General features: G+C 37.6%; 1 protein-coding gene across 13 annotated transcripts in view; it reads left to right on the top strand.

The window, feature by feature from the left end:
- Positions 1-9,001, top strand: part of POT1 (protection of telomeres 1) — a 113,382-nt gene extending 104,381 nt beyond the window's left edge. For 11 of the 13 annotated variants that reach the window (XM_031665189.1, XM_031665194.1, XM_031665187.1 and 8 more), the window contains 4 exons: positions 2,628-2,716; positions 4,653-4,744; positions 6,582-6,687; positions 8,185-9,001. In XM_031665189.1, the coding sequence (XP_031521049.1) occupies positions 2,628-2,716; positions 4,653-4,744; positions 6,582-6,687; positions 8,185-8,297 (400 nt within the window). In that variant the 3' untranslated portion in view covers positions 8,298-9,001. The remainder of the gene's footprint in view (positions 1-2,627; positions 2,717-4,652; positions 4,745-6,581; positions 6,688-8,184) is intronic. The other 2 variants (XM_031665199.1, XM_031665190.1) reach the window with 1 other exon arrangement.
- The last annotated feature ends 17,467 nt before the right edge of the window (positions 9,002-26,468 follow it).

A 26,468-nucleotide genomic window follows, 5' to 3' on the forward strand; every position in this document is an offset into this window, starting at 1 on the left:
CCCAGGCGATCGGCAGGTGGAGAAATAATAGACGCACGCGAGATAGTGAAAGCTGGGTCCAGGGGGGGTCACCACCTTCTGGTCCCACGGTGCCAACAATGCAATATGCCAGCATTTATTATTAAGTTTAGTGAGGGCAGGGGTAGGTTAGTGAGGGATTTAGGGTTGTTTGATTATGAGGTGAGATGGTCACATGGGGATGAAGTAATTCTTTAACATCTGTAATAGAAGTACAGTATATAGAGATAAGAATTTACAACATAGTGTGTACATCAGTAATTTCTAACAGAGCCTTAAAACAGGAACAGCGGTAACAGTTGCAGCAAAAGGTGGTTACAAACAAGTCATAGAAACAGGACGTGAAGTTAGACAACTGGTTAGACCAGAAATTCTCAGAAGGGAGTATGAACCCTAAAGAGGCCTAGAAGCGCCGCAGCAAGATGAGGGCATTTATAGCCCTATCTTATCCATATGGACAGGCACCCCCGCCATGCGTCCGATTATAGGCTCCCCACAAGGGTCGCATTCCACTCCCAGAGCTATGAACATCTGCTTTTCTGGGATAGGAATCTTGGTGATGTGAAACCTCCCTGACTGCACGTTCATTCATAGGCTCTCTGCAGGGGGAAGCACATCACGCGCTGTTGGCTGATTCTGGCAGTCCAACCCCTGGCATTGTCTTTACACAATCCTGCATGCAATTTTGTATTTATAGTAATCAGGAGCATTTCATCTTTTATTCCGTAGCAATAGTTTCAGGAGGTCTCCCTACACCTTAAGGCCCCTTCCATTTTTTTTTTTCTTTCTTTTGAGATGGAGTTTTGCTCTATTGCCCAGGCTGCAGTGCAGTGGCATGATCTCGACTCACTGCAACCTCTGCCTCCCAGGTTCAAGCGATTCTCGTGTCTCAGCCCCCCGAGTAGCTGGGACTTGTTTATCAACTACGTAGGTTTCCTACTCTGTGAATTCCATGTTCACATCTTTTGCCTGTTTTTCTATGTGGTTACTGATTTCTTTTTTGGTTCATGTGTGAGCACACATACATGTAATTGATTGTAAGGTTTCTTTCCATGTTAGAGATACTAATCTTTTGTCAGTTTCATCCATACTTTGAATGTATTCCATGCCTTTTTAACTTTACAGTTTCTTGTGTTTTATAGGTTTTTTAAAATTTTTGTTTGGTAATTGCTTTATAGCTTACTCTCATCCCTTTGCTTTCAAGTTTCTGGCATTCTGTTTTGTATGTCACTCATACATAAAAGCTTATGGCTAAATTTTAGTGTTGATAGTTGAGTTTAAATATATTCTTAGGTTATAGATATATTTAGTTTATGTTTCTAATTTTTTCTGTTTCCCCTTTAGCTGCTTTGGAAGTAGTTCTGTATTTAATTTTGCCTTAATATCCTTAATTTTTAAATTTTATACTATACTTACTTTAATAATGTCTAATGCTAATCAATATCATAGTCTTTTTCTTAGGCAATAATATTCTTTCATTAAATTAACATCTTTTGTTAGAAAAGAAACATCTATTTGTTTCATGAGTAGAAGGGGATAAGATGCAATATGGTTACCCTCTTGTTTTCCTCAAAGTGCAAATGAGAACAAATGTGCATGTACCTTTTAAACTTTTATTTTTATTCAAGTATATCTTTTCAAGTATATTTTCTTAACATCTCATAAATATTATGATGATGCATAATAAAAAATAAATTACTCATATTTAAAATACATTGGTATTCAAGTAAAGCAAAATACCTGTACTACACAATGCACAACTTTAGTTTATTGTGTAGTCTTAGACTTACATACATTTCAAAAGTTAACTATGGAATTAGGCATCATAAACTACAGAGCTCTGGATATGTGCTTACTGAAAATATTCATTATCTAGAATCTTGCATGTTCTGACTGTTTAGTAATTTTTCTCTATTTGCCATATTTATTAACACTTTGAATTTATTAAGATATTACTGACGGAGGCCGGGCATGGTGGCTCACGCCTGTAATCCCAGTACTTTGGGAGGCCAAGGCAGGCAGATGGCTTGAGCTCAGAAGTTCAAGACCAGCCTAGGCATTGTGGCAAGATATGTCTCTACAAAATTACAAAAATTACCCAGTCATAGTGGTGTGCAGCTGTGGTTCTAGCTACTTGGAAGGCTGAGGTGGGAGACTCACTTGAGCCCAGGAGGCAGAGGTGGCAGTGCCTGGGTGACAGACTGAGACCTTATCTTAAAAAAAAAAAAAAAAAAAAAAAAAAAATTGCTCATAGAATCAGAGAATTCTTAGAGATGATCATTTTCTTCAACTTTTCATTTTAACAAATAAGGAAATTGAGAGCAAAATTAATTAATGATTTGGACCTGGAACCCAGCACCCTGTTCTCAATTTAGAGTTGTTTATTCTGAATCTTATACTGCCTTTTTTTATTGCCTTTATGTAACAAGCTTACTCCTTCATAATACTCTTGTGAAACAAGCAAGCACATTACAATATAGGAGATGCAGTATTCTTCTGTTTAATAATTTATATTTTAAAACTACACGTTTGAGCAGTAAAAAGTTATAACAATTAAACAAGCTAAATTGTTTTTAAATATTTATGGTTCTTTCTTTTATAAATTTCAGATGTAAGCAGTGTTCTAGTTTGAGATCCATACAAAATCTAAATTCGTTGGTCGATAAAACATCGTGGATTCCTTCTTCTGTGGCAGAAGGTTAGCTAAATTTCCATGCCCTGCAATTTTAACTATTTGTATATAAGGTTATTCCACCTGTTTATATTTCAGTATACCTGAAAGTATACCTATTCCTTCTTTATATACCTATTCCTTCTTCTGTAAGATAAACAGACTTTGTAAAATTAAAGATATCTGCCAAGCCTTTCTTTAGTCTGTATTTATTCAAGCAGGCACCATCACATTTGTTTGTACTTTCCCCCGTGCCTTACTATTTTGTTTTTCCTCCTCAGTAAGCATTCCACTTTACTAGTGCTCTTCTCAGAATTTGGCATTCAGAGCTGGACATTGTGCTGCAGATGTTATTTGACCAGTTCAGAACAGAGTGAAGTTATTTTTTACCTAAAATTGGACACTCCACTTCTACTAGCCTGAAATGTCATTGTATAGCTATTTACTTGTACACTTGGTTTTGTTTTCTTTCCTTTTTAATACAGCTATCTCATGTTTTATTTGTGTACGTTGAAATCCTGGGTTCTTGTCATATTAACTTCTTGAACTTGGTCTCCTCATTCTATTCTTATTGTAATTTTTTTTTTTCTGTCACATGAGCTTCTTGAACTTGGTCTCTTCATTCTATTCTTAATGTAATATTTTTGTTTTTATCGTTCCTGGGAGTAGTTACTAAGTTCATCTTTCTTAGTTTTAGTTCACAGTTTTAATCTATTGAGACCTTTTGAAGCCTAAAAATCAGTTCCCCTGTAGTAATGTCTTTTGTATGCCCTAGTTCATGTCTGTATGTCCTAATTTATTCTTACTTGCCCTCTTAATTAGTCCTACTATTTAAATATGGGTTCCACAGATAGAAGCTAATAAAACATTCTATAAATTGAGTATCTTCATTTCCAAACCAGAAGATGTTTATCTTAACCTGTGAATTTTCATGTTACCCAGTATCTCTAATTTCTTATTTCTTCCTCATCTTACCAAATTATTAAATCTCAGATTCTGACATTCTTGTCCATTCAACCAGATGATATCCCTTTTTTCTTTTTTAAAATTACAGATTATTCCCCTAGCTTATAATGGAGAGAGGCATGCTAAAACGGTATTTAACTGCATGCTATTTTTTAGAACATTCTGTATTTTAATTTTATCTTTCATAAAACTAACATGCAATGAGTTACATTTCATGAATCACTTTTTGTGGTTTCTATGGAGGCTATCAACTGTTTTATTTATTTATTTATTTATTTTATTTATTTTGAGACACAGTCTTAGTCTGTCGCCCAGGCTGGAATGCAGTGGTACAATCTCCGCTCACTGCAACTTCCACCTCCCAGGTTCAAGCATTTCTCATGCCTCATCCTGCAGAGGAGCTGGGATTACAGGTGTATGTTACTGTGCCTCGCTATGTAGAGACAGGGTTTCGTCATGTTGACCAGGCTGATCTTGAACTCCTGTCAGGTGATCCATCCACCTCAGCCTCCCAAAGTGCTGGGAGTACAGGTGTGAGGGTGTCAACTCATTTTAAATATACATTAATATTTAATCGAAAAAGATTAAATTGCTTATCATAAGATATTCTCCCTATGTAGGTATAGTGAAATGTTCCAAAATGAATCTGCTAAATGAGCTTAATTATAGGTTGAGTATCTGTGGAGTTAAAAACACAAACTGTTTGTCCTCTGCTCTGACACCACAGCAATCAGCACAGGAGACTTATGTGACCAAAACGCATAGGGGTTTTCACCCACACACCAAGCAGGCAGTCCCTCAGCACATGCCAGCTGGATGTCCTCCAATTCAATTCTGACACTGTCTACCTGGAGATAATGCCAAGTTTTTCTTTGTATCTTGAGTTATTTTAGTAAATAAAATTTACAGGTCTATACTATCATAAAACAATTTTAACTTTACCTTGATAATAAGGAATAGCAGACTCATATGGTTTGATCTTTTTTTCCTTCACTAGTACTGGGTATTGTACCCCTCCAATATGTGTTTGTTATGACATTTACACTTGATGATGGAACAGGAGTACTAGAAGCCTATCTCATGGATTCTGTAAGTATCAGAGGTAGTAAACATATTTTTAATTAAAACATAATATTTAAAAAATTGAATGCGTGTATTCATACCTGCTTTATTCCTAAAAGGACTTAAGGCAACTTAAAAATATAAGTAAAATATGAGCACATAAATTTTGAATCATCTGTGTATGTATCTCTTTTTTTTATTTGACACTAAGTCTTAACAGTTGAATAGTGGAAAATTAAGGAACAGGGATTTAAAGAGTCATTTCCTATACCACAGCCAAAATGCAGAGATACGGCTACACTATGGAAGCATTATTTGTAATCAACATTTTGTCGTACTTCTGTTTGTTTGTTTTTTGAGATGGAGTCTTGCTCTGTCACCCAGGCTGGAGTGCAGTGGCATGATCTCGGCTCACTGCAACCTCCGCCTCCCGGGTTCAAGGAGTTCTCTGCCTCAGCCTCCCATGGCTGGGACTACAGGTATGCGCCACCATGCCTGGCTAATTTTTGTATTTTTAGTAGAGACAGGATTTCACTCTCTTGGCCAGGCTGGTCTTGAACTCCTGACCTTGCGATCCACCCGCCTTGGCCTCCCAAAATGCTGGGATTACAGGCGTGAGCCTCCACGCCCGGCCTTGATCATACTTTTTAAACCTCCACATTTCATATTAGAGGAAATGAAGTTACTTTGACAGGGAAGATAGATATTATTGTATAAAGTTTTGAGGCAGTCTACAAAAATCTTCCTCATTTCTGACAATAATTGCAATTGGAAGTCCCCAAGGCCACTCTTAGATTTGATAATTCACAAGACTCCTAGAACTCACTGAAAACTATTATACTGACAGTTACAGATTATTACAGCTAACAGATGTACATTAAAATCAGATAATGAAAGAAATGTACAGGACAGAGTCCAGGAAAGTTCCAGACACGGAGCTTATGGTTGTCCTCTTCCCATAGAGTTGTGGACTGTTACTTTACCTGCAACAGTGTGTAGCAATATACATAATACATTGCCAGATAGGGAAGCTCTGCTAAAAGATTTTAGTGGGACTCTGTCATGTAGGTATGGTTGACTGCCCATATGGCTGATCACAGTCTTCAGCCCCTCTTGAGATCAACGTGATACCACATGCTCCAAACTTCCCAGTCTACATCATACTATTAAACTCTTCATAGTGACCCAAGGCTACCAGGCAAAAATGCTTCTATCAAGTGTGACATGGAAAGGGCTTAGAGATTACGTTCCACAAGCTAAGGTCAAAGCCCAGACCTCTCTTAGGGTAAAGTTAAAATGTTTACTACATGGATTGGAAAAGAGCTGAGGTATAGTTGAGAGGAGAATTTTTCTCCCACCTACACAGTTCATTTAACCTTTCATTAAATATTTAATGAGCACCTGCTGTGTACTAGGTACTATCCTATGTGATGGAGAGACAGCAGTGAACAAAGTAAGCAAAATTCCTTCCTTCTTGAAACTTATAACCTGATAGGGGACAGAAAAATTAAATAACTATATAATACATATACTATATGTTATATTCATTTAAGCTTAGCACAAGATGTTTTTTCTATACATAAAGAGAATAGTTAGCCTCTTTGTTTTAAAATCATTATTAACATCATCATTATTAAATCAGAGCAATTTACTTGATTATGTATATCTCAAAGCTATTTTAAGATTAAAGTAGCAAATAAGATTTTGGAGTTGAGACCAGCATTCTAGTTTATGGATTCTACAGTCTTGATAGAGGGAAGCTGTCTAGATTATCTTTTAATTGGACAATATTGAAATATGTGTTAATAATAACATTAAAATGATTATTTCCTTTTTTTTTTTCCTCTCATGAAACATTTTTAAGGACAAATTCTTCCAGATCCCAGCATCAGAAGTTCTAATGGATGATGACCTTCAGAAAAGTATGGATATGATCATGGATATGTTTTGTCCTCCAGGAATAAAAATTGGTAGGCAAGAATATTTTAACAGTCCCACACATCTTTTACTTGAGATAGCGCTAGCATATATGTACTCTGTGGACTTTTAGAAGTCTGAAAGCTTTGCTTCCAATGAATTACGAAGTAGTGACTGATTACTGTATGATCAACCTTTGGTGAAGAGAGTGGCAAGGATAAAATAGTTATGAATCAAAATTCTTGCAGTCAAAAGATTTTAAAAATATTTTAAAATATAGGAAAGGGGGGTAGCTTTGATCACAAGCACATTTGACATTGTCATGCTACAAGCATTTTAGTTGAAATTAGACTAAAAGTGATAAATTGTTGGCAGCAAACATTTTCTGTAACAAACTCCAATTATCCAATTTAATTCATGGATGAATTTTTTTATTTAGTGTTAACTAGTTTCACATTTTACAAGCTTTTGTTTTACCAATTTTTTATGAGCTTTGTTTTCTGAATAAACATTTGATTAATAAACTAGATCCTCCTCATTTCAAATTGTAGTGCTTATACCTACTGCTACTGAATTTTCCTTCTGTGACCATATTTGTGCTTATGTTGAAACTTGCAGATCTAAGTTATATTAAGACAATTTGATTTTTCTCACAATTTTTTATTGTGGGAAATTTTACCAGCTGCAGATTTAGCAGCTGATTTAATTTTTATATATTATTTTAAATCAGGCTTTACTCTTCCTGGTCAATCTTTGCATCTTATAATAGTTACATAATGATAGAAATTTGTGTTGATCTGTAACAAAGTTTAACTTGAATACCTTTATTTGTTGTCAGTTTTAATTTGTGTTAGCTGTTTGGATTCTTTTGGATAGATTTCTAGAAGTAAATCTTTATATCCAAAAGCATGGGCCTGGTAGACCCATTTTAACCACTATTTTAGATTTTTTTTTTTTTTTTAATTTTTTTTACTGATGGAGACGGAGTCTCGCTCTGTCACCCAGGCTGGAGTGCAGTGGCCGGATCTCAGCTCACTGCAAGCTCCGCCTCCCGGGTTCACGCCATTCTCCTGCCTCAGCCTCCCGAGTAGCTGGGACTACAGGCGCCTGCGACCTCGCCCGGCTAAGTTTTTGTATTTTTAGTAGAGACGGGGTTTCACTGTGTTAGCCAGGATGGTCTCGATCTCCTGACCTCGTGATCCGCCCGTCTCGGCCTCCCAAAGTGCTGGGATTACAGGCTTGAGCCACCGCGCCCGGCTATTTTAGATTTTTAAAATATATACTAACCATTTTGAAACCCAAGGTGTAATCACTGTTACCTGTTTGTGACAAAAAATTCAGATTAGTCACAATTGCTCCAAAACAATAACATGAATCTAGTATGTATTTTGGAGAGAGAATAATGTTAAATTTGGAAGGGACGTTTACTTACTTTCCAAGCCAAAATAAATGTTAATTTTTCTAGCTCAGTGGTAAGCTTAGGTACCTATTTCAGAGTTATTTATTTTGTTTTAATGGTTAAATACCTTTTTTTGTTTTTGTTTTTGTAGATGCATATCCGTGGTTGGAATGCTTCATCAAGTCATACAATGTCACAAATGGAACGGACAATCAAATTTGCTATCAGATTTTTGACACCACAGTTGCAGAAGATGTAATCTAATACTGCCATCCAATGTAGCATACATAAAATGTTGCCACTCACCATCCCGGTTTGAGCTTCTTTTCCTGCCCTGAGTTTTGTATCAGCAATGTTGATGATTTTAGCATGGGTATGGGATTAGAAAATGTCCTTTCTTTAAATCTCTTGGCTTTTACTGGGTGCAAGATAAATAATGGCTATAGATTTTATTTTGCTTTCTGTTTTGCTTTTGCACAAACAGACCTGCTTTAACAAGTACTGCTGAGATAAGTGTTTGTCTGATCAAGCTACAGTGTACTTTAAGTAGAAATGGCAAAGTTGCTTTGTTAGGGTGCCGATACTGATGATTTTATGATAAATTCAGTTCTTTAAACATGTAATACATGATTTGATTGCTTGTTTCTCTCCAGGATGGTAGATATTTCTCTATTTCACCTCAACCTAATAAAGTGGTCAGATTTATAATGTTAGTGACTTAATATGATCCTTTTCTAATAGTCTCCTGTAAAATATGCCAGTATTACAACTTACAACTGATTGAATGAGGTGTTAACTTAGTAAAATAATTTGATTTTTACCTGACAGTGTTTGTCAAAGTTAAAATCATGAATATTCAATTTTATACAAACATTTAATATGTGTATAGATTTGTATTTGTTATTTGCCAAAGACAGAAATAAATTACCTGGTTTAATATTAGTGAAGAATAAATAAGTGCACACATTTCAACTGTTTCATTTATTTGCCCTAAGTTGAGCCAAAAAATGATATGAGGCAAAGAATCAAAGCAGGTGTGACAATACAGCAGATGTTTAGGGCTGTCTACATCCCAGGTACTGTGCTAAGCACTAAACATGTATTTGATCCTCACAGCAACCCATTTTTCTGATAAGAAATCTGAGGCTTGATTGATAAGCTAAGTTCACACAGTTTTTAAATGCTAGAGTCTGTGCCTTAATTCACATAATCTCTATTCAGAGCCTGTACTCTTAACCACTCAGGGATTCTGAAACAGAAGCTAACAGTTTTCTGCAATGAGTCTTTGACTTAAATATCTGAAATAACATTGGAAATAGATTATAAGAGGAATCAGTGTGTTTTTCTATACTTTCAAAATACTTTTAACATCTTATTGTCAAAAAAGGATTGGATAACTGATTTTCTTTGCTCATAATAACTCTAAATTCTAGTTCCTGAGTATATTAACACATCTGTATACCTAACTACCAATGTCCCCCATCATCGACTAATCAGCTTGTTTGAGACAATGAGAAAGACTGATTCTATTTTCAGGAATATAGACTCGGTTCAAAACATTTTCAGGAAAAATATTTTAAAACCCTACAGTTGAACAGGTGTGTTTCTGTGTTGATGATGTGCTCAGGATACAAAAGTGAGATAAACATTTTTTCTGCCTTCAGAAAGCACTCAGTCTAGAAGAGTAGAGGTCCAAAGGTGCCATAGGTTCACACTGTGAGCCTGCAAGATCTCCACGTTAACAAAGGAAAACTCTTCCTATGAATCTTCATGATGATAGGCCATGTCTCTTTTTATTTTTTTTTTAAATAAACATCCACATTATCATGATTTCTTTTGGTTTATTGTGGGGTTTTGTCCTTGTCTTTTTTAAAAACTTTTCAGTTTTTAGCAAGAATTATTCCATCAACACCTAGTGTTTATCTAGAGTGATGTATGCACTCTGTGCTAATCAGGAACCCAGAGTTAGGAGAATTTTTATTTCTGGAGCAACAACTAAATGGTAGTTCATTGTGCCCCAGTTTGATTCCTGCCCCTTTCTGTAAACACTGATAGAATCTTCCTGTCAGATTTTAAATTACACAAATTTAAGAAAGAGGTTCGTGTACAGACTCAATCTCAATTTCCACTTTCTGCAGCATCCATTTTTTAAGACACTACTGGATTGACTCATACTGTCCCTATATTGTTCTTAGAATGCATGTCTTAGAAAAATATGAGACAGTACATTATTCTTTATCTAGATGTAGCAATGAGAAACACACTACTTAGAGACATTTTCTGTGGCGACCTTCAATTATACTGCTGTATTTGAGGGAACTATACATGCCAACATACAATATATCATTCCTCATTTCTTTTTACCCCTGCTCATGCTTTAAGTCAGGAATTGTTTCTAAATGATTATAGAAAGATGGATGTTGATAGACTAGAAGAAGCTGACTATAGTATACTCTGTCTACTTAAAAAAGCCATCTTCACCCGTTAGGGTACTGGCTGCCCAGATTTCAAATTGGTGTAGATCCTGTGCCTTAGCTACTTGGAGGTAACAGAAAAGGGGGAAAATATTTTCCCTGCCCACTTCCCAGCTGACTATGCAGTCCTGTTTTAGATAATAAAGCATGAATTTTTCACTACGTGTGACTCTGAATCCAGACAGTTTTCTTCTATACTTTCTAGAAGCTTTCCTTGGGATCTGGAAAAGCTAAACTCATTTGATTATTTTCAGTGTTGTTTTAAATTTGACATTATATTTCATCAAGTTTTGTTTTTATCTAGACTTTTTTTATTAATAAAATTAAGAATTTAAAACAAATGTAGGGTCTATAAACTTGAACTAATTCCTGCTCCAATTAGTACCCAGGAAGAAACCACTTTTAACAATATGGTATATAATTTTTAAGATTGTTCTTTCTAAGAACATGTGAGCATGCATATGTGTGTGTGTACATATACACACACATATATGTTAGCATCATGTTAAATAGTACTGCAACTTTCTTTTGTCATATAGAGAACTGTATTTTTGCATGTTGATACACATACAGGGAGAAACTTATTGCTTATAATTACTCAGCATAAGTAACTTTCAATGTGTAATTCTCTGATAATTTTACTTTCTGTTGTGGTTTTTTGTGTAAGTATTCTATTTTTTATTGTGCCAGTTTGGGATTTTATATGTTTACAAAAATGTAATCTTGTTATCTGCTTTATTACCACATAGTTATTCATGATAATATGTTTTACTTATTATTTTACTTTGTATTTTGTCTGGTGTTATTTCCCCTTTAAATGCATCTGGAAGCTCAGAGACCTAGTTTCACTATGTCCTTTGGAGGTTTTTAGGTGATAAGAATTTTAGAGACCTATACAGACTTCGAATACAGGATTAAGACTCTGCCATGACATAGTTGCTTTAAATTATTATTTCATGCTTTGAAGAATTTATTGTGAAACGAATGTTAATGTAAGAAAAAACACCTCCTGTAATGCTTTTCATTAGGAAATGCAGACTCTGTGAAGGCTATAATGAGTTGCATTAAAGTTCTAGAACATTATTTTATGAGAAATATAAATACATCTTCCTTTCTTGGCCCCTCAGAATCTCTGGATAGTGTCAACCCTACCCATTCCAGGAAAAAGGGACCTAGTCAGCTAGTAAAAATCTGGGCATAATGACCTGTCTTCTCTGGTACTTGGAAAGAGTATCTAAACGCACTAAGTGGGCGCAGGCGCTCACAAGTGCTCTCAGGTATGTGAGATGCTATCTTCTTTTGGCAGTTGGGAAATTAATTAGTAGTGCTATGTTTTTGTTTTTGTTTTGTTTTTTCACTATTGTGATTTAAGCTGTTAGGAAATTTGAGATCAGCTAGGGATTCTAAGTGATGATCATCTTACATGGAGATAAATAAATGTCCCTTCCATCAGGACTGCATTTGATGAGTTGAAAACTATTGGGCATCAATTACAAGGACAAAGATAATGTATCAGTGTATATGGGAGCTCTCCCTCACATGGCCAATTGGTGAAACATGGATAGTGCAGAGATTCCTCTGCTATTTTTTGACTATAGCAACATCTTAATGAATTTCTGGTATTTTTCCTTGAAATCTAGGCCACAAAGTCACAGTCACATTGTGTGTGTGTGTGTGTGTGTGTGTGTGTGTGTGAGAGAGAGAGAGAGAGATACTTGCTTTTATTCTCTTCTTTGTGTTTGCTTTGCAGGGTACTATGTTGGAATTTACCTAAAAATCTAGTCCACAACTACCAAAGAAAGCATTTCCAACTTGTGTGAAAGTTTCTTTTATTTCATCTATTTGTTCACAGTATTTTAAAGATTTGGAGCATGTCATGTTAAAAACTTTAACCTTCCTATCATCTATTAATCAAATATTAGTGTAGTTCCTAAACGTGTACCTTTTTATATACAACCTTGCTTTTTTTTCCTATAACTTCAAAATGTTTTTTTCCTTTTTTGAAATTGGAACTCCCTTTTGTTACACAAACACTATTCCTCAGCCGACTTCTGTCCTCCATTAGAAGGCAGTCTTTCTAGAATTTAAAGTCTCTTGCCAAGTTTAGCTACTTGATAAGTGACATTCTGTTCCAAGCTTTTATAATAGTTAATACATACATAAATAGCTAATGCAAGTCTCTCATAGCACTACAAGGAAGGTAAATCATTTTAAAATCAAAAGTATTAACCTGTGGAGTCAAGTGAAAACATAGCTTGCAGCAGGTAGGCATGGCTGTGGTTTTATTTTTGTATAGGAAATTTTACGTGCTTAATCTTCATTAGAAAAGGTTCTAAAAAAATAAACATCTTTAAATTTTGGAATCATTAATTACTTTTGTACAATAAAAGATTAAATGTAGATTAAGACAAAGAATACAAAGTACAATATAGATATGTAAAAGTTAATACATACCTTTGCATTCATTTATTACTCAGACAGTGTCTGTATCCAAAAAGGATTTGGTGTGATTTACAATAAAAGACAAACATGGGACACAGGACACACCTTTAGAAACAGGGCAAGAAGGGCCAAAGAAGTGTTAAGATCATTTAAAAACTCTAAGGAATGCTATAGGTTTTGAACAAACCTTATTGAAACAACAATGTTCCCTGACACCCCTCACAGGACATGCAACAGGGGTGTGACTCTGTATTCAGGCCACTGCAAGCTCAAAACCCTTATTGGGCAGGGAGTACACACATGGGCAGGTGCAGGAAGTGGGGTGAGAACTTTTGGGCTCCAGCCCCATGGCAGCATCTAGGGGTGGGTGCCTGTGACTCCTGAAGTCCCAATGTTATGGTGCTCTTTTAGCTCTGCTGTCTGAGGATGGCTTAAGTGCTAGCCTCTCAGTGCCCCCTTGCCACACAAGCTCTTGTTTGGAGTCCAGAAAGAATCAGGTCACACATGCACTTGAAGGGTGAATGTGGGGGTTTTATTGAGTGGTGGATGTGGCTTTCAGTGGCCTGGGTGGGAAACTGGAAGGGGGATGGAGTGGGAAGATGATCTTCCCCTGGAGTTTAGCCATCCACGAGCTGATCTCTCCCATCACCTCCAGCCAAACTCAACATTCAGACACACCTTCTCTTCTCTCCTTCTCTACGGCGCCGTTCTGCCATTTTTGTTTTTCCGCTTATCTGCTGCTGGAGCCTGGGGCCTGAGGTTTATATGGGTACAGGATAGGGGGGTATGGTGAGCCAAAAGGCAACTTTTTGGGTGTGAAAACAGGAATGTCTGTTCCCAGTTAGGGCCGTGGGTTTCTAAGCTTGAGAGTAGGGCCTTTGCCAGGGAACCGCCCTCTTCTACCCCATATTTTCCTGTTTTCTGTCCATATTGTTACACATGAAAATGCAACAGGTTACATTGCTCCTAAATAAAAGTTATTAAATTATGTTTTTAGGAAACACAAACCTTTTCTTTATCTCAGTATTGAGTACAGGTAAGTTTTTATATTCCACACCCTAAACAGAATGATTTATGTAGTTAATAGTAGTTGCTTTTAAATGCAAAAACATGATCCAGAATGTGGGAGTTAAGTTCTGAAGATGGAAGAAATGGAGTAGGGTAATTTTCCTCTAACTGTCCATTTTTTGTCTCTTATGTGAGGAATGTTTTTGTTTTAATGATTAATGTAAAGTGAAATATCTGCATATTTAAAAATTATTAGAAGCAATAATTACAAGAAAAGTAGTAAGTACTTTTCTGGTATTAAAAATTCTATTCTCAGCCAGGCGTGGTGGCTCACACCTGTAATCCCAGCACTTTGGGAGGCCAAGGTGGGCGGATCATGAGGTCAGGAGATTGAGACCATCCTGGCTAACATGGTGAAACCCCGTCTCTACTAAAAATACAAAAAAATTAGGTGTGGTGGGCGCTTGTACTCCCAACTACTTGGGAGGCTGAGGCAGGAGGATGACGTGAACCCGGGAAGGGGAGCTTGCAGTGAGCTGAGATCATACTATTGCACTCCAGCCTGGGCAACAGAGCGAGACTCCGTGTCAAAAAAAAAAAAAAAAAAAAAAAACAACTATTCTCTTCTGATGCAAATTTAGCTGAGAAAATTGGCTCTTTTTACCTTTTCCTTTTCTTGTTGGAGATGATGAATTAACATAATGATTCATGTCAGGAAGAATGCAGGTTTTCATGAGTCATTTGGAAGACATGTATTCTTCTTTTTCACCTTTAGTGCTCCATGGAAGGTGTTGCTTTAGTCATAAGTCAAATAAGCTTCACATCTGTGCCCAACTAGGAATTTGCTGGGAGAGTATTTTACCTACATCAGATTTACTGAGCTAATACCCAAACATTACGTCTAGTCATCCATGATTCCTCTTTCTTTTGCACTCCACATCCAATCCATTATAAAAATTATCATGGCTAACTCTTTAAAATACATCCAGAATTTAACCATTTATTACCACTTCTACCATCATGTTGGTCATGTTGCCATCTTCTTATGCGTGGACTAGAGCCAGTGCCCTGCAACTGGTCTTCCTGCCTCCACAATTTCCCCAGGTTGATCTGTTAACACATAAGGCACATATTATTTTCCATGTGATTACCATGGCCTTCACCACCCAATGTGATAGATGCAGTTCCTCACTACTGTTGCGGGAAGTCAGGGACCCTGAATGGAGGGACCAGCTGGAGCCGTGGCAGAGGAACATAAATTGTGAAGATTTCATGGACATTTATCAGTTCCCAAATAATACTTTTATAATTTCTTATGCCTGTCTTTAATCTCAATCCTGTTATCTTCGTAAGCTGATGATGTATGTCATCTCAGGACCACTGTGATAATTGTGTTAACTGTACAAATTGATTGTAAAATGGGTTTGAACAATATGAAATCAGTGCACCTTGAAAAAGAACAGAATAACAGCGGTTTTTAGGGAACAAGGGGAGACAACTATAAAGTCTTACTGCCTGCGGGGTCGGGCAAAAAGAGCCATATTTTTCTTCTTGCAGAGAGCCTATAAATGGATGTGCAAGTAGGGAAGATATCACTAAATTCTTTTCCTAGCAAGGATTATTAATACCCTGGGAAAGGAATGCATTCCTGGGGGGAGGTCTATAAACAGCCGCTCTGGGAATGTCTGTCTTATGCGGTTGAGATAAGGACTGAGATATGCCCTGGTCTCCTGCAGTACCCTGAGGCTTATTAGGGTGGGGAAAAACTCCACCCTGGTAAATTTGTGGTCAGACTGGTTCTCTGCTCTCGAACCACGTTTTCTGTTAAGATGTTTATCAAGATAATACGTGCACCACTGAACCTAGACCCTTATCAGTAGTTCTCCTTTTTGCCCTTTGAAGCATGTGATCTACTCTCTGTTCTTACACCCCCTCCTTTTTGAAACCCTTAATAAAAACTTGCTGGTTTGAGGCTCAGGTGGGTATCATGGTGACGGCTCAGAGGTGATATGTGATGTCACCTCTGGTGGCCCAGCTGTAAAATTCCTCTCTGTACTCTTTCTCTTTACTTATCAGCCGGCCGACACTTATGGAAAACGGAAAGAACTTACCTTGAAATATTGGGGGCAGGTTCCCCCTGTATCTGATGTGCCAACGTGGTTTTCTTTTTCCTAAGCGCATGTGGGAACCTGATTCCCTTTGGTAGGTGCAGAGAAACGTTCATCGATCTGGTCCATAGAAACATGTGTTCGGCTCCCTGACAGTTGGTGAGTTGTCTGTGTATTGTCTGAGGTAACTATGGGTCATGCCGTGTCTAAACATTATGCTTATCTCTGCTATATTAAACTCCTGTTAAAACAGGGAGGAGTTCAGGTACCCAAGGAAAATATGGTCACCGTATTCAGGGCAGTGGAGGATCACTGTTCTTGGTTTCCTGAAAAGTAAACGTTAGATATGGAACTATGGGATCATGTTGGTGCAAAATTCCAGGAACTAGTGCCGACAGGAAATTATGTTCCCATCACTATTGGGGGTGATTGGGCTTTGGTACGTGCCATCCTAATGATATATCTATCCCGTGACCCCCTGTAGTTACCACAGTTTTCTGAATCTAGTGACCCTCTACCTCTTCCTCAGCTTTCCTCTCCCACTTGGCCTTCATTATCTGCTCAGCCTCTCCCTTTGCCTACTTCTCTCCCACCTGACAATGTTGAGGATTCAATGTCTTAACTCTGGTGACTTTGGCTTAATGTCATCCCCTGATGATCTTATTTTTTTTTTTCACGAAGAGCCAATACTTGTAGCTCCGACGGCCCTGACTCAGACAGCCTGGGACCATATTATGCTAACTCTTCCGTCTCCAAAACTTTGCAGTCTTTGCCTCCAGAGCCATCTAATGGCTCTGGGACCAAACTACAATTTACCTGTAATTCTGCAGGTGCTTCCCCATCCACCGCAGCCCCTCACCCTCCTGTTGTTTTGGTCACTTTTCTTTTTCTTGGAGCTTGCTATAATTGTGGTCAACTTGGTCATACTAAAAAAATATTGCACTGTTAAAAACCTAAAAGCGGCCAAGCCAGCTCAACAAACATGGCCAAATGCTCCTGCTACTGTTAGCCCTCATTGTTGTAAAGGTAAACATTGGGCAAGTACTTGCCACTCTAAGTCTGATATACATGGAAATCCCTTGCCACAGAACCAGGGAAACGGGAAACCGGGCCAGTCCCAGGCCCCAATATCAAATCGGACACCTCAGATTCAGACCAGTGTTGCATTTCCACTTCAAGTGGTCCCAATGCAGCCCCCAGCACAAATTTACCTACAGCCAACCCAGATGGGTCCCAGCCTCTTTTTCTGTCTCAGTACAATGCTTGTCTGCCTCCACAATAGGGGGCAGGGCAGTCAATCTCTAGTACCATTCCTCTAAATTTACTACCTAATTCTTTGCCTTTAATTGTCCCCACGGGGGTCCTTTACCTCAAAGTTCAGTGGGCCTGGTGTTAGACAGGGCATCCACCTCTGCTAAAGGTATCATAGTTCTTACCAGTCTCATTAATTCTGATTCCTCTGATGAGATTAAACTTATGGTGTTTGCCAAGGTTCCTGTCAGCCAGTGAGTCATTTGCTCAATTACTTTTACTACCTGGTATTGTTTTAAACAAAAGAGATAAAACACAAGGCCCTGGGATGGGCTCTGGTGGTGAAAAGGCCACTTATTGGATTAATGTAATTTCTAAACAACGGCCCATCTGCACCATACATATTCAAGGAAAAAAGTTTGAGGGTCTAGTAGATACTGGGGCTGATGTTTCTATTATTTCCTCTAATTTGTGGCCTTCCCCCTGGCTTAAACATCCCACTAACATGGGACTAGTAGGTGTTGGAAAAGCTGATGAAGTTCACCAGAGCACATTTATCTTGCCTTGCACTGTCCCTGATGGTCAAAAGGGTACAATTCAGCCTTATGTTATGCCAATCCCCATTAATCTTTGGGGTAGAGATTTGCTGGCACAATGGGGGACTGAAATTAATATTCTATATAACTCTTATACTGCTCCCAGTCAATATATAATGGAAAACATGGGGTTTGTTCCCAGACTCAGTCTCGATCCAAAACATGAAGGAATTATTAAACCTCTTCAAGTTACTTCAAAAGAAGACAGAGCTGGTTTAGGTTATGCTTTTTAATGACGGCCACGGCCACATCTCCTAATCCTGTTCCTCTACAATGGAAATCTGAAACACCTGTTTGGACTGAGCAGTGGCCGCTCTCTAAAGAAAAACTGGAGGCTTTAACTCAATTGGTTTCTGAACAGTTACAACTTGGAAGTGTGGAACCTTCTCTTTCCCCCTGGAATTATCCTATGTTTCTAGTAAAAAAAGAAATCAGGCAAGTGGAGGATGGTGACTGATTTAAGGGCTATTAATGCTGTAATTAAACCTCTGGGAGCTGCCCAACCCAGCATGCCTGCCCCTGCTTTAACACTTAAGAATTGGCCTCTCATAGTTATTGATCTTAAAGATTGTTTCTTTCATATTGCTTTACATAACTCAGATTGTGAAAAATTTGACTTTTCTGTACCATCTATCAATAATCAGGAGCCTGCAGCTCGTTATCAATGGAAAGTACTTCCTCAGGGAATGCTGAATAGCCCTACCATCTGCCAGCTTTATGTTGGACAGGTGCTATAACCAGTTCGAGCTCAATTTCCCCAGGCCATATTTTTCATTATATTGGTGATATATTGCTGCCCCCACTGATAAGAATTAATTGACTGTTATCAATTTTTGAGACAGTGCTACAGAGGCTGGATTACACATCGCTCAGGATAAAATTCAACAGAACACTCCTGTTCAATATTTAGGAATGGTGATCAATAAGGAATGTATTCAACTTCAACAGGTCCAAATTAGGAGAAATTCTTTAAAAACCTTAAATGATTTCTAAAAACTTTTAGGTAACATTAATTATTTAAGACCTACTTCAGGCATTCCAATATATGCGCTGTCTAACTTGTTTTCTATGCTGCGTGGAGATTCCAATCTCCACAGTCCCAAGACTTTGAACCCTGAGGCTTCACTAGAACTGAAATTAATGGAAGAAAGAATCCAAACTGCCCAGTTGTCTAGGGTACAGCCATCTCAGCCTTTTCAGCTTCTGGTTTTCACTTCATTGCACTCCCCTACTGGGCTAATAGTTCAACATAATGATTTAGTGGAGTGGTGTTTTCTTCCTCATTCTGTGTCCAAAACTTCGTCTGCTTATCTGGACCAAATGGCCACCCTAATTGGACAAGCTCGTTGTAGAATACTTAAAATTTCCAGATTTGATTTGAATTTAATTGTGGTTCCTTTAAATAGGCTCGAAGTTCAAGCTGCTTTTCAACATTCCACACTGTGGCAAATTCACTTGGATGATTTTATCGGCGTTATTGACAATCATTATCCAAAAAACAAATTGTTTGATTTTATAAAAATGACTTCTTGGGTGGTCCCTCAATTGACCAAAGATCAGCCCATTCCTGAGGCTGTTACCGTGTTCACTAATGTCTCCAGTAACGGAAATGCTGGTTATGTGGGTCCTACAAACAAGCTTATTTCTACTCCTTATACCTCTGCTCATAAGGCAGAGTTAATTGCTGTAATTACTGACTTACAGGATTTCCCCAAGCCTTTAAGTATTGTCTCTGATTCTGCTTATGTTGTACATGCCACTAAAAGTATAGAAACCGCTACTATCAAACATATTGATAATTCTGAATTGCCTTATTTTCAAGGTTACAACAGGTGGTTTGCCAATGTAGACACCCTTTCCATATTACATATATTAGACCTCATACCACTTTACCAGGACTTATGTCTGCTGGTAACCATAAGGTCAACAGTTTGATCTCTTTTGCAATCCAAGAAGCTCAGGGGTTCCATAATCTCACTCATATCGATGCTGCTGGATTAAAAGATAAATTTGCTCTCACCTGGAAGGAGGCTAAGCTGATTGTCCACTGCTGCCCTCAGTGCCAAGTTTTTGTGCTTCCAAATCAGGAACTGGCATTAATCCCAGAGGCCTAACTCCTAATAATTTATGGCAAATGGATGTGACTCATGTTAGCTCCTTTGGCAGACTTTCATATGTACATGTTTCTGTAGACACCTTTTCAGTTTTTATTTGGGCTACTTGCCGAACAGGGGAAGGCACGGCCCATATTAAAAGACATCTGTATTCTTACTTTGCAGTTATGGGGCTTCCATATCAAATAAAAACAGACAACACCGCTGGATATGTTAGTAAGGCTTTTAATTTATTTATGCAACAATGGGGAATTTCCCCTATTACTGGAATTGCTTATAATCCTCAGAGACAGACTGTGGTGGAACGGGCCAATCACACTTTAAAATCTCAATTGTCCAAACAGCCTGAACAAGAAAAACATTATTTAACTAGTCCCCACTCCCAATTACATTTAGCATTGTTTACTTTAAACTTGCTAAATGTTCCTAAAGACAATACTCTGACTGCAGCTGAACGCCATTATACAGGCAAAAAATTCTCCCTAAATGAAGGCAAGCCAGTGTTATGGAAAAACTCCCAGACCAATACCTGGGAACCTGGAACAATTATAAAGTGGGGAATAGGGTATGCTTGTGTTTCACCAGGAGATCATCAATCCCATCTGGGCGCCCACTAGGAGACTTAAACTTCATGTGAATACTGACAATGAAAACCACAGGGAAAAGATGTCCGCGTCAGAGACCTCCCTTGTATGTGGTGAGATCTGTGCCGACTCCTCAGAAACTGGCACGCCAAATAAAAATGGGTCTGGTTCAGTCCTCCCTAATGGCAACGGAGACTCCTAACTAATCCCACTTCTCCTAATTACCTTTCTTTTTCTCCTTACAAACCAAAAAATCTCACCATTTCTATGAACCTGAAAATAACACCCCCCTGTTCTTCTCTTCCTCCTTCAGCACTGGATCTCACTTACAATAGATTTTATTTAATAATTCTCCTCTTTATACTTTCTGTCTCACCAGTTTCCCCTCAAACTGATTTACCTGATACACAAAATCATTCTTATTGGGCTTATGTGCCTTTTCCTCCACTTATTCGACCTCTCACCTGGATGGATGCTCCTGCAGAAATCTATACTAATGCTAGTGTGTGGATACCTGGAGCTATAGATGACTGTTGGCCCGCTCAACCAGGAAAAGAAGGCACTGCATTTAATGTTACTATGGATTATAAATACCCTATAAATACCCTCCTCTGTGCCTCGGACATGCACCTGGTTGTATCCATCTAGAAACTCAAGTCTGGGCTGCTTAAGTTCCAGAGAGATTAGCCACAGGGGAACGGGGACATTTGGTCTCTGGCCTCTCCCTTTCTCCTTTAAGACAAATGAAAAGGGGAGTAATAGGAGATACCCCACACTTTCAATATAAACCTGTAGGAAAACTATGTCCTAAAAATTTTGAGGGCCCATCTAAAACTTTAATTTGGGAAGATTGTGTTAACTCACATGCAGTAGTATTAAAAAATGACTCATATGGCTTAGTAATAGACTGGGCACTAAAGGGCTATGTTTTAGCAGTTACTTCTCTGGTGGAAGGGAATGCCTGGAGGCTACTTATTTTATTTCTTATTGGGAGGACGAGGATCTTCATCCTACTTTGCATAGGAGGTTCAGCTCGTTCTTTCCCTTAAAAAGGGAAGATAAGGGCATTACTACCTTGAGGCCTCCTATGATAATCTCCATTCTGAGCCCAGAACACCCAGAACTTTGGAAATTGGCTATTGCCATGTCCAGACTGTGAGTATGGGAAGGGGAACCTTTACTGTCTGCTGTCCCCACTGACATCCCTCGCATCTGTGATTCTGAACCCCATGATGAATCCCCTTAGAATCCTTTTCCTCTTTTTGATGCCGATCCTTCTTTATGGGACTCTGATTGGCATTATGATAATTCTTCTCGATCCTGGTATGCCCCCTACCTCTTCAGCATTCCCAGGCACCTCGGATTGCTTCTTTATTGCAGAGAACATCAAGCGTTGCCACCACCACTCCTCTCCCTCAGTATCAACGTAGATTCAGACATTCTGCTTTGTTTACCTCCAACCTGACTATTCCTATACAGAGTTGTGTTAAGCCTCCCTACATGCTGTTAGTGGGAAATATCAAAATTTGGATGAACAATCAAACTGTCCAATGTGTAAATTGTCATTTATACACTTGTGTTAACTCCCATTTTGACTTCAAAGCATAATGTTGGTTTGAACTCGAGAATGAATCTGGATACCGTGTGCCGGACCAGTCAAAGAATCCTGCGTCAAAACTGAGAGAATGATCAAGCCTTCATCACCATGGCACATTTATATAAAAAGAAAAGGAGAGATGTTGCGGGAAATCAGGGCCTGGCTTCAGGTTATTATCACCTGGGGAGGGAACTTTAAAAGTATCAGATTCCACGGTGTCACTCTGGAATCTAGCTCAAGACTGCATGGATTCAACTGCCTGCTGCACAGCTCACTAGCTATTTGACCTTTAGCTAGTGCTTAGCCTTCCTTGAAAATTGGGAATTATAATAATGCCCACTTTAGAAAGCTGTGACGGGTCAGGAAGAAATGAAATATTAAAGTGCTTAGAATCGGGCACAGAAGAAAGTCTTATAAAGGATTAGATGTCAGTAAGTTTTGGTGACAAAAACTAATAATCTTTACTGTTACTCTCTTAAAAAAAGAGCCTTAAAATTTATTCCTTTCCTCTATTTTGCGGACTCTTTAACATCCCAGCGACTCTTGCTGTAATGGTGACAAGGGGAAGCAACTACAACCTTCAGGTTATTTCAGGCCCAACTAGTGAAGCTATTAAAAAATGAATATGAAATAGAAGGAACATGGGAATGAAATGGAGTGAATGTCATTGGATCAGTTGATCAAAGAATCCTCTCCTAAGATGGTTATCTGGATAGTTTTATGATGGCAAATGCTATTTTTTCAATATCTTGTTCCTGTTGTGCAAAAATATGGAGAAAAAAGAAACTCAGTAATCATTATATGCCAGTAGGGCTGATTTTTAAAATAGAGAATAGCCTAAGTAACTTAATGAAGAGAAATCTGAAAATAATAGTGTACAAGCACTGAGGAAGAAGGAAAACACTTTTTTCTACTCTGAAACAATGGCAGGAAGTCATTTGTGAATTTTATGGGAAAATTTTCTGCATGTAGTTAGCTTGTGAAAGTCTTTTCAGTTTCTTCATTCCAGTCACTTAAAACTAAATGCAAATAAAACTGTACATTTCCCAATGCCTTTATCACTCTAAAATTTTTATATATAATAAATCATTGACTACCATTAGTTGTTTTTCAGAGTCATCAGGAAATATTTTTCTTATCATTTGGTATAATCTAATTTGGAGTATGATTATATAACTCAGTGTGCCTGTCTCTTCTTATAGTAAGAGATTTAAAGAAAGAATAATAATATGATACACTTCTAGTGTTGAGTCCTTGTAGCTTTAGTGAAATCTAAATGCAAATCAAAATGGATTTTTTATGCTAGGATATTTGGTAAGATATTTTAATGCTTATTTTATGGTTCTACAGACCATAACTGACATCTATTTGAAAGCATTGAATTTCCAGTATTGAATATGCAAGATTACTTTCTACCTTAAGATCACAAAAGAGACATGGGACATAATTTATCTACCTCAGAAAATAAAATTTGGTTCATAATGAGAGAACACATGTTAGGTACTTAAAATTTACTGAAATGGGGCTTCAATGTATTCCTCAGTCTTTATGACACTACACTTGGTCATTCTAAGACAGTGATAAAGCAAATCTTTGACAGCAATACCACACCTCCAGGATAACAGCAGAGGAGGTAAAACCATCTGGCACAATTCAGTTAACTTCCCCTGTTAGAGAAGCCAACTCTGCAGACATTCATATCATGTTTTCTTGAGCTGCACTCCAAAAAGATCAATGTTCTTTTGCAACGTTAAAAAAAAGAAGCAAAAACAGCTCATACTTGTCTTAGTCATTGGTTCTTTACCAGAAATTCCACTCTGCCAAAAGAACACCTACTGAGAGTTTGAATCTCTCTTGGTGGAGCTTCAGTTCTTTGCCTTAAAGCCTTATGCCTTCATGAAAAGCAAATCCATCTGGAAAAATACAATACTTTATGTTGTTGTCAATATCTGAGATCAAACGACATTTTATTAAAAATAGAACGATTACCAAGCACAGGTGTCAGAAGGCTCCATTGCACAACTCTGGGGATCGCCCCTGACACAGACTACAGGGTGAATGGCACCAGTCCAGCCTTTAAGAAGTTGGGAAGTGAAGGCAGAGCTGGCAGATGAGATTGCTTACCCCAAGGCTCACCTACTAAGAGTCAGCACAAACTTGAGATCCAGTCCCAGGCTTCACACTAATTCATTTAATCATGAGCAAGTCACTTCTCTGGACTCTTATCTATAAAAGACCACTTGCTTTCAAATTTTCAGCACTTACTAGTTTACAAAGTATTTTCTATAACACTTCACCTATTAAATGAAAATGTAAATAAGAGCTTTTGGTCTGATTAATATAACTAATGCTGAATTTAACATAATTCATCTAATCCTAAGCAAAAGCAAGGAATTGTTGCAGATTTCTCATGGTTAATATTGCAACTGTTTAAACTTTTTGAAATGTTGAAAATAGTTTAGGAACCCCACTTTCTGCCCATTGCTCCCTCGAAGTCCTGTAATGGTTCAGAAATTGTTTGTAAACCAGTAAACTGGAAGATCTTTAAGATCCCTTCCAATTCTAACATTTCTTTGATTCTTTGTTCAGTTTTGCCCAGTGACACTTCTGTTGTATCTCACTGACTGTTGTTGTTGACTGCCCTAAAATAAGGAATCACTCTATCCAGTAACGAGATGTTTTGCACTAACTATCTAACTAAAATGCTTAATATAATGAGCATTCTCAGTGGAAAGAAGGAAATGACAGAATACTGCTTTACAGGCTTCCTTCTGGACATGATTTAAGAACAAACCCCTAAGTAGCCTAAGGGAAAAATAAAAAGAAATAAGAAATATTACCACCAATCCAAAATCATCATTGACTTTTATTCATAATTCTCTTCCTGTTGAGTTTCTTTCCTCTTCTGAAGTGTGAATTCCTCTTTGACATCTGGAAGAAGACTTTTCAATCTCACCTAGAAGAACTTTATATTATCCATGTTCATGTCAGTGTTTTAAGAAAGAGGAAAATTAATTGCTTAACTCCTTCATCTAAATGGAGCTTTTTTCCCCTATTAATTTCAGCCTGTAGCAAGCAAAACATTAGTGTTCTTGCAAACTAATCATTAATTTTCTTTAAATCCCTGGCAGTTTATTTAGGTAGTAGATATTTTTAAATGGAAAATCACAAATTTAAAGAAATAACTACATACATTACTCTTTACAATTCATAATGCACTTCTAGAGACTTCAGGTTGGTAGTAGAATTAACCTGCCCTGAATTCTCTTATGTCCTTCCCCCCACCTTGGAACTGGTGGGGGTGGGGAGGGACGTAGGCTGTAGTTTTCCCAGCAGATTCTTCTAACATTCCTCCAACTTTCCCCAAGAGCACCGATCCAAACTATACAGCCTAAAATTTTATGACAATTAATAAAATTATATTACTGCCTGAAACAAAAGCTTTACATGTGGGTTTGTTCCACAGATTTTTACTGGGCCCCATTATGTAGAAAGAATTGTTGTAACTCCATTGTAGTATCAGACATACCCATTTTCTTTCCCAACGGTTATTTAGGAGACATACTTCAGACTCTGAAAGCACAGATGAACACAGGAGAGTTAACAAGTTGGGTGAAGATAGCCTGACTCATTCAGTACACTGTCAACCTTTCTACCAATACTCAACCATAAGCCACGTGTAAGTAAAAACCCTGTACATTAAAGTTATTGATAATAACTGATGTTGACATAATAGCAAACATATGTAATTATTCTAATATCTAGATCGATTCTTCAAAATCCGTAAGAATTTTATGCCTTTGGCAGCAATAGTTGATTTGTTTTTTCCTATGAGTAGACAGAATGCACAAATACAGTTTCATGTATATGGTACAAATTAAAAAGACAAAAGGATCAATGTGATATTACAATGTTTGTTTATAGTAACCTTTCTCCAGGTTAGTGAATCACAAAAAAAACCTTCAAGGAGGCACTTCAAAGACAATAGATGAAAAATGTACTCTTTTGTTTCTGTTCTTGTTGTATTAGGGGAAAAGTCCAACAGTTGTTGGAAGAAAAGTTAGTTTTCATGTGATATACTTCAGTTGTAACACTCTTGGCTAATGTAAAGGCAGGTTGTTAATGACAAAAAAAATTCATTGATAAAGCGAATTACCATAAACACCAAAAATTATTTTAGAAAGTCACTGCCTTTAGATATGTATAACAATGCCTTTTTTATTGTGTTTTATCTTGGTCTTCTCAACAACCTATTTTAGGG

Source organism: Papio anubis, chromosome 4 (assembly GCF_008728515.1).
Source record: "Papio anubis isolate 15944 chromosome 4, Panubis1.0, whole genome shotgun sequence".
NCBI classification, from domain to species: domain Eukaryota; kingdom Metazoa; phylum Chordata; class Mammalia; order Primates; family Cercopithecidae; genus Papio; species Papio anubis.